The sequence below is a fragment of the Rhynchophorus ferrugineus genome, unplaced genomic scaffold, assembly GCF_030347505.1.
Source record: "Rhynchophorus ferrugineus isolate W39M unplaced genomic scaffold, kcgeb_rfMv2 rfM11, whole genome shotgun sequence".
NCBI classification, from domain to species: Eukaryota; Metazoa; Arthropoda; class Insecta; order Coleoptera; family Curculionidae; genus Rhynchophorus; species Rhynchophorus ferrugineus.
This window is the reverse complement of record NW_027472590.1, coordinates 13,321,902-13,333,747: the sequence shown is the minus strand read 5'-3', so window position 1 is coordinate 13,333,747 and position 11,846 is coordinate 13,321,902. Positions and strand designations below refer to the sequence as shown.

The 11,846-nt window shown below is 34.6% G+C and overlaps 1 protein-coding gene across 1 annotated transcript; it reads right to left on the bottom strand.

The window, feature by feature from the left end:
- Positions 1-1,268: 1,268 nt before the first annotated feature.
- Positions 1,269-3,639, bottom strand: LOC143205329 (uncharacterized). Its single transcript, XM_076418572.1, has one exon. It carries the CDS (start codon positions 3,328-3,330, stop codon positions 1,597-1,599), a length of 1,734 nt encoding a protein of 577 aa, XP_076274687.1. The 5' UTR covers positions 3,331-3,639; the 3' UTR covers positions 1,269-1,596.
- Positions 3,640-11,846: the final 8,207 nt, after the last annotated feature.

The following is an 11,846-nucleotide window of genomic DNA, read 5'->3' as shown; positions in this document are numbered from 1 at the left end:
ACTGTTGGAGATCACGAAAAATACTTTAAGTGGTATGTTTACCACTACCTTCTACCAAATTACTATAGAAATATTTGATTAAAGGATTGAAGCAAAGAAGTATAACCTTTCCAGCCAATTATATTTAAATAAAATTGTTTCTTTTGCAATTAAACACAGTTTATACACTACCAAATCCAGGAAATTGTTAAGAGAACAAGTCCTTCCAGTAATAAATTCAGTAAAAAGAATGTTTTTCTCTGTTATTGAAATAAACAGACAACCCATAAAATCGTTTCCTATCCATTCAATTACTCGTAGATCAATTAGAAGAATTCGACGTAAAGGAAAACTATACGTAAACAAAACTATATGTTAAAAATAGAACAAAATATACAAAATCAACTTAATAAACGCGATGATGACAATATTTGGAACTTATCGTAAAAAACTTAAGATATTATGAAAAGTTTCATAATACCACAAAAAGTAGTATGATGTACTATGGCGAAGAGAGACAGGAAGCCTTTTTTTAAGATTTCAATATGGATATGCTCCCAAATTTGCAAACAAAATGATCTTGATAAACCATATTGCACCCGAACAGCCAAAAAACATTATTTAAAAATAGAACGAAATATACAAAATCAACTTGATAAACGCGATGATGACATTATTTGGAACTTATCGTAAAAAACTTAAGATATTATGAAAAGTTTCATAATACCATAAAAAGTACTATGGTGTACTATGCCGAAGAGAGACAGGAAGCCTTTGGTTTTAAGATTTCAATATGGATATGCTCCCAAATTTGCAGACAAAATGATCTTGATTAGTGACAAAACATTTCATTTTTATATGACTTGAGACTTGATATTATTTGTCTCATTATTTGAAAGTTATAATATTTAATAAATAACGAAGTAAATAAGAATAAAGGTAATGTTTTAGATTCTAATGGTTAAAAAATATTAGAAAAATTTAGCCAAAATAAACATGATTTTGCTCAAAAGATCATATTAACAAACATATTAAAATCCAGTTAGAAGACAGTAATAGAGGCTAAAGATATTGTAATATAAGGATATTAAATTATTTTTAACGTTTAAAACATTTTAAAAAATCATTATTCTTATTATATATGTTACATTGCTAGATTTATTATACATACTTGTATTGATCTGCAAGAAAATGTAGATAAAATCGAAGTTTCTCCATTTATAATTTAATAATCGGAAAAATACTGTTATCGCTAGGAAGTGAGACATAGAGAAATGAAAAACCTTGCGTTTAAAAAGATTAATTTATTTCTCTAACATATTTAACAATACATAAATGAAAATGGTTCTTAGTAGTGCAATTAAAAGTCTTATTTTCATCTTAAGGGGATTTCCGCTTACACAGAGCTTCATAGAGGAGTAGATTTGGATACACTTACAGAGCCTTAATTGTCTTAAGATACTATTTACGAAAGTCGAGAACATTGAAACATCACATGGGAGAAATCATTTTTAGAAGAGATATATATATATTTTTTTATATGTATATCTAGAGTTAGAATAAAAGTAAAATGTTGATGTGAGCAAAGGCACTAATTGAAGATTAACCGTAGGGAGGTTAAAGTGAGACGAATTCGGGGGCCAGTGGGACGCATAGGGGAGGTTTGGCGGGTGGTAGCTCTGTTTGAGGGGCGGGAGAGGCCGTCGCGTCTGGCAGGGACAGGGTGGAACTGCCGCCGGCCGTCACTCGCGGACCCATGTTATCGTACTTGGGTGGGGCGGGTATGGGCCGACGCGGCAACGTTGCCATGCCGTGATAGACCCGCTTGGGCCGATGGGGCAGGTCCAGCAGGTCGGGGCATCTAGAGATATCAGCCGAGGGATCGCGACTCACCGACACGGAAATGAATATGTTGCCGTACGCGCCGGCGGGTAGGGTGCTGGTGGAGAATTCCGGCGGGGGCGGGAACACCACCATGGGCAGGGGCTCGCGTTCGATTGTGATATGCACGGGGGGGTCCATCATGTCCATCTCGGGACCTATCGCCTCGGCACTACCCGTGCCGCGGTCCGTCGTGGTGGCGATGCTGCCGTCCAACAGTTTCTTCTCCTGGTCTGTGAAGCTGACGCTGGCCTGCATTCCGCGCCGAAGGTTGTTCCTTCTGCGAGCACAACACACCGCCACCACCGTTATCACAGTCGATAATCCTAACACGACACTTATAATCACTAAGCCCCACCACACAGCCACTGAGTCGGATTTGCTCACCGTGGTCGCCGTCACGACCTCCGGAAGCACTAGAGTCACGTTGACCTCGGCCACATCGAGAATGTTCCGAGCCGAACAGGTGTACAATCCGACGTCCGCCTCACTCACATTATAAACCGTAATGTTCGCCCACTTGTCCAAGAGACCCTCCTCCGCTTCCAACACCAACCAGGTGTGATTGATCGGATACCCCTCGAAGAGCCAGGAGACCTGAGGCTCGGGATCGCCGAGGACGTGACACCCGAAACTCACGTTCCCGCCTGCCTCCGCCTGCACCTGCTGTTGCGGATGGGCGAAGACGCGGGGGGGACAAGCGAACTCCGTGGAGTCGACGTCCTCCCACCGTTGCCCGTACAGAGATTCCGGCTCGTAGCACTGCAAGGATACCGATAGCAACTTGCTGGCTAGGTACCAGTCGCGGAACCCACGCAATTCGCAGTCGCACCTCCACGGATTCCCCTCCAGGAGGAGGGTCTTGAGGAAACCGAAACTCATGAGGGCCGTCTCGGACAGATTTCGCAAAAAATTATGCTCGAGATTGAGCGTCTCGAGAGCAGGCAGGTTCACAAACGCCTCCCGGTGGATGAACCGCAGCTGGCATCGTTCCAGCTGCAGATTCCTCAGATGCGGTAGATGGGGGAATTGGGCCTGGGACAGTTTGCGTAACGGATTCCCGTTCAGGTACAGGATACGCAAACGCTGATTTCCGAAGAAGGTTCTCGGGTGGAGGTGTGCGATCGCGTTGTTGGACAGATCCACCTCCACCAGGATGATGAGGTCCTTGAAGGCGTCCTGGTGTACCTCGGTGATACCGCTGTTCATTAGGTATATCCGCTGTAGGTTTATCAGGCCCACCGTTTGGAAGGCGGCCTTCGGTAGACCGGGAATCTCGTTCTCGGACAGGTCGAGCACCTGCATGCCCTCGTCAAGGAAGGCGGGAACGGCGGTGATGCCCTGCTTCTTACAGAAGGCGGTTTTCTTGCCTGATATCCATTTACACTGGCAAGGCGACGGGCAGTCCATCCAGTCCGGCGCGGACAAGGCTAACGCGAACGTTAGCGACCACAGGAGAACGGTACCCATTGCTCGTTGATCATATTGGTTCCGGGAAAACACTCGGCCGCGCACATCGCAATCTCACCACGGCATTGAAAACAGTCATCGTCGAGCGGTGGTTTTTTTAACACTTACATCTCACAGCCGCGTGAATTGTACGACGAAAAACGAAAAAACGTCTTTATTTAAGGACGACGCACACAGGTCGTTATCCGCGACGCGCCAGAATTAGAAAGAGAGACCCGGAAAGCGATCGGCGATCGTGAATTCGGACGAGGGAGCCGCGCGAAGAGCGCTCCAGCACCAGGTTCACCGCACTATGATGTTAGTCCCGCAGCTTTATGGGTCGAGGCGCCGTATTTGTTGCGTCGGCGTCGTCGGCGACGAGATGCGCCCGCCCAACCCTATGCAGCAAGAACCTGCTGCTTCTCACCTCCTGCCGAAGCCGTTCGTTTTTCACGGATTTATAACAATTGATTTTCGACGGAGGATATTAATCACGACCGGTTGTTTAGTATTTGGAGATTGTTGTTTTCGAAAAGTGAAAAGTGCGGTTTTCCACGTCCGCGATCTCATACTCGTATCCTACGCTTTCCGCTAGATTTGCAGTCCCGGTGCTCGGCACTCCAGAGAAGAAAAATGCAATTTTCCATCGGAGAGTCTTTATTTCCTTCCGAATTTTTGTCGGAAAATGGAAATCATTTAAAAACAAAAATCGCCAAATGCCTTTTTCACGTATTAAATTGTTAAAATGAAAGAAATATAACACGGAATACAAGAAAAACAATTTTTTGATATTTCTTCATTTGATTCAAATTATATTAATTACTGCTAAGCTATCTGAAACTTATTGTCTTTGGGATGTGGGGATATAGTCCAATAAGTAATATTTTTCTGGAATTTTGATATAAGAGCTTTTGTTTCAAATATATAGTCAGTCAATTCAAAATAGCCGTGACACGAGAAACGTCGCAATGTTTCCGCAGATATTCTGAGTTTTAGTACATTTAGGCTTTGACATATAACAAAATTTTAATATAAATAAAATAATTGAACAAATATTCTATTGAATATAATTTATTATAACATTATAGTACATCAAATGCATTTATTATCGAAGAACTTAAAACCACAATTAATTTTACAGCCACAATAATTTATAGGTTAGAGTTGTTTTATTATATATACATTCAGATTTTTTCCACACTAGTATCGATATGATTCTAGACGCGTTTTTGTATGTAGTGGTATCCCCCGAAGGCCTTATGCACTTAATTAACAATTATATATCTGAGTAATGTATTTTACTTTTATCAGATAGTATATTTATGTTTTTTTCGATGCAATGTATCCTTGTAAAGTCATTATGATATTATTATATTTCTCTTTAGTTTGTTCTGTTACACTCGTTATACATCTTTCTTGATAAAACTACATTTAATCACATCACTCCTTAATGCATTTGCCATATATGCAAAAGAGTTAGTGTAATTTCTTTACTTATACATGTTAACCAAACGTTCATGTATATTCTGAAGAATAACACACATGCTCATAAAGCTTTCACACTATAATACAATTAAAGTATATTAATTGTGACCTTTATTGGTTTCCTCTTTCATCACCCTGTCTTGGTAATCGTCAGCATTGAATCCTAAACCAACTTTCATAAAGTTTTATTCAATCACACTTACTTTTACAAATTCTAGTCAAGTTAATAACCAAGCTGTTTATTTCCAGTCTATTAAAAACTTGCTCAAAATTCTACCATTTGTCAATTTCTTGTTCAATGTGTCTGATCGAGAAATCCAGGCTTTGCATAATGCATTGATGCATTATGTTATGACTAACAAAACCTAATCGAGAGTTATTCCAACGTTTACCTTTGCCCATGAACCTTTGTTGTCTTTATAATATATTTATAATCATCTTGCCATGAGCAACCCAATGTACCATTCTGAAATATTCATGGGTCTTTTAAAAATATAACTTCATATAATTCTTCTTTGATTTTGTTATATGTTTTTAAAAATTGTATTCTTTTAAAAGCAATCTATGGATGTTCCACAGTGCAGCTGCAATAAAAACCACGGCGATTTCAAATTTATTAAAACAAAGCGTTAAAACATCGTTTGTCGGTTTATAACCCATAATTATAATATTTTGAAGACTTTTCAGACGTTTGGCAAACTGACAACTTTTGCAGGCTCATTCCGTTACATGTTCGAACTTCTCTAATAGCATTCTATCTCTTTTTAAATAGAATAAAATGACAAGGATAATATTGTCTGACTGTAAAATAAATTTACAACTTTAGACGGACATATATAGACTCTCGTGTCATTGCTATATTAAATTGACTATATATAATATAATATACAATCCAAAGCAGAAGAATTTAAGTTTATAATCTATATATGTTTAAATTAATTGGCATATGTGTTCTATAGTCTGCTATAATATAATACAGCGATTGTAAAAAACAAAAGCCTATATGAAAAATCCAATTCTCTCGTATTTTTGTCGGAAAATGGAAATCATTTAAAGATGAAAATCGACAAATGGTTTTTTTCACATATTAAATTGTTAAAATGAAAGAAATACAACACAGGATACAAGAAAAACAATTTCTTGATATTTTCTTCATTTGATTCGATTTGTATTAATTTTCTGCTAAGCTATCTGAAAATTCTTGTCTTAGGGAGATGAAGATATCGTTCAATACGTAAAATTTTCGTGGTATGATATAAAAGCTTTTGCTTTATTTAAATTTATTTCAAATAGACATAATATAACAACAATCCAAAACACAAAAATCAAGTTTATAATCCGTAAATATTTGAATTAATTGGCATATGTGTTCTAAAATCTGCTCTGATATAATACACCGATTGTATGTAAAAGATAAAAGCCTATATGAAAAATACAGTTCTTCTGTATTTTTGTGAGGGAATGGAAATCATTTAAAAATGAAAATCTCCAAATGTCTTTTTTCACATATTATATTGTCGAAATAAAAAAATACATCACAACAACAAAAACTATTGTCTTACGTTTTCTTCACCTCATTCAATTTATATTAAAATGAGGTCGACAAAAATGACTACCAAATATAAATAAATTTATTAGCTCTATGTCATACGGTACACATGAAACATAATAATGTTATCAGAGCTGGACAAGCTACACGGTTTTGATGTAATTGAACAACAAATTACAAAATACCATCTGTCCTGTGTTCAAAAAACCAAATTCTAAATATTTTAAGTGCATTTTAAAAGCTAAAAATCAAAATATAGTATTGTAACTACTTTAATTTAAAATCTAAATTAAAAAGAAAATAGTAAGGTGTTAAGCTATGTAAATAAAATTAATCCAACGCAGCGCGTTGAAGGAAAATTTCCTTTCACGAACAGTAGATTTTTAAAGGTACAGATAATATCAGACAAACAACATATTCTTGGAGAATTAATAAAACCTGCTAAAGAAAACAATGCTTTTTATTTTTATTGTTTAGATAGCTGGGTCTAACTCCATTTTTAATATATGTGGTTGTTCACTAGACAGTTGACAAAAAAAAACAATAAAATCGTCATCTTCTCTACGAATACTGCTGCTCCTGTTACTCTCATTTATTATTTAATTTAATTTATTTTATAATTTTCCTCTAAGACATGAATTTAAAATTTTTTGCTTATCTTTTTTATGCTTTTATGCTTTATTATCTGCTGTGATGCTTTTGGCAAACAACGCATTTTGTAATCAGGATGGTAGCATAGCGTCAAAAGTAGTTTTAGATTTAAAAGAAGTTACCTGAACATTATCATGAAAGCTATTGATCACTATGAAATACTTTCCTCCAGTTAAAATCAGCGAACACTTCACACCAATGACTTAGTTCCCTCCATTAAATGAATTTGATCATCCATCATAATTTTAATAATAATACACTTAATTAATGCACAGACTTTTCATGAAAATAATGTTATATATAATAGCTAAATAATGAAAATAATGTTATATATATATATATATATATATATATATATATATATATATATATATATATATATATATAGCTATTATATATTTTTTTAAACAGATTGCCATGGTGCTAAAAAAATCATAATATTCATTAGTATTAAACCGTTTCTTTTTATTCATTTGCATACCATAAGACTCATGTCGGTTTACTGCTCGTTTTTCTTTCTTGGGGCACACTCGCAGCATTACTATATATAGTTTTCAATCAACAAGTGCAGTGAAAGACTTGAATAAAATTGACTTGACGGAAAATGTGATGAATATTGTCCTGGTATTTTGTCAAAGGCAAAAATTAAGTAAAAAGAAACATCGTAACAGCCTGTTCCAAAATAAGAGTACATTAGTCCCGATTATGACAACTTTTACCATAAAAAAGAAACATTAATAGTTAAATGCTTAACTGTAATCTATGGCCAGTTATAATATGTTGCTCAAAAAAAAAGTAAAAACTTTGTAGAAAATATATTTAATTGTGATCAATCCCATATCTCTATAATAATACCAATATACTCACTAGATTTACATTTATTATCCATTATATTTTAGCGTTCAAAATAATTTGGGAAAATCTATTACTTTAATAATATTATATTTGAATTATACATAATCTAAGAATGCTGAGCTGGCTGGAACAATGCGTTAAAATGAAACGAGTTCGTGGAAATGTGGGCTTAAATGGGGTTAAGATTACCCTCCCTTCGTGGGGATTCCAAGTTACTCCCCGCCACGTTTCTTCGGCGAGAACATTTCACATTTATCCAAATGACGAAACACTATTACATGAATTCTTTTTCTCTAACATTTTATTAGTACGAATACAATTGGGCTACGCAGAATTATATAAAGTTTCCTTGAGAAGAAAAGAGACCGAAAAAATTTAGAAACGTCCTCGCCCTATTGAGGAAGAAAAAAGGTTTTATTTATAACATACTAGAATACTGTGAATTAATTTTTAATTTACAGTTGGCCAAGTTCAAAGGAATCCAAAAAAAAGTACATGCCTTCATCATTGCGGCATTGAAAGAACAATAATCACCATATTTGATATTGAACAATTTACGTGAAGAAACAAAACCTTGGTTTAAAAAAATTGTAATCGAAATAAAATTAATATATAACAGGTCAATAAATATAAATCCTTATGTCTTTTAGCCCTAACCTAATCCTCAAAAGATGCGTGTATAAATTTGAAAGCTGTCGGATCATTAGTTTGTGAATTATAGCATTTTGAGTGAAGCAACTTTTGTTATTGTGAAAAAAGTGGATAAAATTGAATTTCGTGTGTTGATAAAATATTGCTTTTTGAAGGGAAAAAATACAGTTGAAACAAAAACATGGCTTTTGAAGAAAAACAAAGTGCTGCTTCACCAAGATAAGGCACCGTGTCACAAGTAAGTGAAAAGCCAGATGGCAAAAATCCCATTGAACTTAAAATTGATTTCTCATCCACCGTATTCTCCAGATCTGGCCTCCAGCGACTATTTCCCGTTCTCAGATCTCAAAAGAATGTTCGCTGGGAAAAAATTTTCGAAATTAAAATGAAAATCGTCGAATGAAGCGGTGATCTCCGAAACTGAGGCCTATTTTAAAGCAAAGGACAAATCGTACTACAAAAATGGTTTTTAATTTTGCCAAATAAATGTGTTTTAATATGGAAGGCCGGGGACTTTTCAATTGACCTGTTAAGGATTTGTTTAATTTTATTTAGATTTGCTTCTTATTTATCTACAGATAATAAACAGATCTAATAAGCTTAATATGCAACTAATAGAGCACAATAATTTTAAACTTATTAAGTTTAAAACTGTAGGGAAGTAATTACATGTAAGTAATACATGGAAGTAATACAGCTACTGGACAACACGCAGGTAATCAGAAAATTGATGCAAACCAAACCACACCAACTTATTTAGTATATAAGTGTATTCTCAACTTTAGCTTAAGTAGTTTAGTTTTATTTTAGTAAATTAAGATTGTACTAAGTATACCTAATGTAAGATATAATTAATAAAAATAATATGTCGAAATCAGCAAGGTATAGTGTATTTAGTGTATTCCGTGCTGCTAAAACAAAATAAAATCTTTACTACAGACGTCTATCGATGCCAATTGAAGAAATTGAATCAAGAATTGTTGCAAAAATACAACAATAACATGTAACAGATACAAGTTCAACATAGAGTTGCCAACATATACACTATCACAGACCAAATCGTAAATGCGTAACACCATGCACCCAACATACTCACCAGACCGCCGCTTCACTTCTAACTGCCACCTGTTCAAATAGATGCAGCTGCCATATGATAGATCGCTGTCAAACCAACATGGTTATTTTAAGACACTATCACCAAGTGGCCAGAAGGATAGAACATAGTTGAAAAAACAATGAAAAATATTGTAGTTAACATATGTTGTCATGATTTGTCTCAAAAAAACATTTTTCTAAAATAAAAGTATAATCAAAATACCTAATACTGTTCCGGAATCGTATAGATATGTCAAATATGGTACCGTCTATGTATCAGGCTGGAGACTTAAGTGAAACATTACAGGTATTAACAACAGAATATACAACTTTTATTGCTTTTCATACTATCAAACTTAATAAAAATCTGAAATACAGCAAAAAGAATGCCAACCATACAGTATACAAGTTAATCATATTGTGTCGAGCCCACACTGTAACATATTACTGCATTTATTACGATATCATTATCTATTGTGTACAATGTCAGAAAGTTTAATTTTAATCAACGCTTCTTTGTTCAAATTTCCCCGATCGTTGTTTCCTATAATGAGATTTTCCACGTCAGTTATCTCATACATGATTTCACCCGTATCCAGACCATTCTAGTTCGTTTAACAGTGTATTGCAATTTGCAGCACGAAAAAAAATATAATTCTACTTAGCAAGCTCAGCGATACATCGGTTTCATTAGAGATTTCGGCAAGAAATTGGAAACTCTAACAGTTTACCACTTGTCAGTAAAGTCGATATAAGATTATTAAATTCACTGGATGTTTTTGACAGTACATCTTTGTTAAATAAAGCAGTACGAAGGTTGCCTTTTATATATCGGGATTGTGCTGTAGCAAGTGATTTTTTTACACTTGAATCAATAATAATCACCATTATATATTGAATTAAATACAAGTAAAACAATACATTTTCACATTATACCATATAAATAAATTAAACTTAACAGTATATATTTAACATTATGTATTTATGAATTTAATTCGATTTCTGGATCTAAAACACGATCAAAAATTAGTATTTATCGACTGTTTGAACTTAATCATGTTTCTATTTGATGCTTGTATGTATTCTGATCGATTTTTCATACAAAAATATGTCCCCTTTCTAGCAACATGACAATCTATACAGTGGCATTTTTACAACAATACGCCGTAACCGATGCTGATAAACATCCCAAGACGGGAAATGGCACTATCAATCAATTCGTACAGTAAACGTTATGCCTCTTTTAGTATCTTTCCTATAACCTGTAATGATCTAGAAGCAACAGATTCAACAATCGGGAAGTTGTTTCAAAGTCCTTTGGGAGATTGAGTTAGATCCTTGTCCAGTAAATTTTGCAACTCGTTGTATTCCCATTGTGTTGATCCTCCAGGTTGTTCTTTGCCACTGGTATCGAAATCACCACTTTGAAATAATTGAAACTAAAACCAACAATTAGAATATGCCACAGCAGCATAAGTAAAACTAAAAATGGCTGATGCGTCTCAGAAGACCACTTCAAATTAATATAAAAGTTATTAATGTTGATAGTTCGAATGTATCCCAATTTTGAGCGTTCAATAATAACGTCTAGCATCGTTAATTGTTAAATAATTTAATATCGCCAAATACAAAACTGTTATTTTATACAGAGAAACGTTCAAACTATCAAACTTAACAATTATGTTAGTTTTCAATAGTTGTTTATTATTAACAAATTGTTTATTATTCCGAGAAACATTAATTCTGTACATGAACTGATACCACAATATCGTCATGAAATCATAATCTATAATCAAACCTAGGACTACTAAAATATTTAGAGTCAAAAGCGATTATTTGGAAAAGGCATCTTTCTCAACCTCAACAAAATCGAATACTTCAAACAGTACTTCAAAACTCGGTTAAATGACATGAAAAAATATATCGCAGGCTACTACTATTACTAAAACTCGACTGAAAAGTTAATTTAACGTGTTGGAACATATGTAAAAGCCCATTCATATCATAGAACATATATATGATAGTATCTGTGAAATGCCTGTGTAATTAAGAGACCACCAGTAGCGTTTAACAAACTTGAGCGGTGATGACAATCTACTGAAGTTATCGCGCTAAAAGAAAATAAAAATGCACGTAGAGACATGCGATATAATTATTTAGTAATAATAACAATGAAATGTTTACAACACTGTAACATTTACCACCTACAAAATACAAGTTAGTGACTTTTTTTAACATTATCAGTTCAATT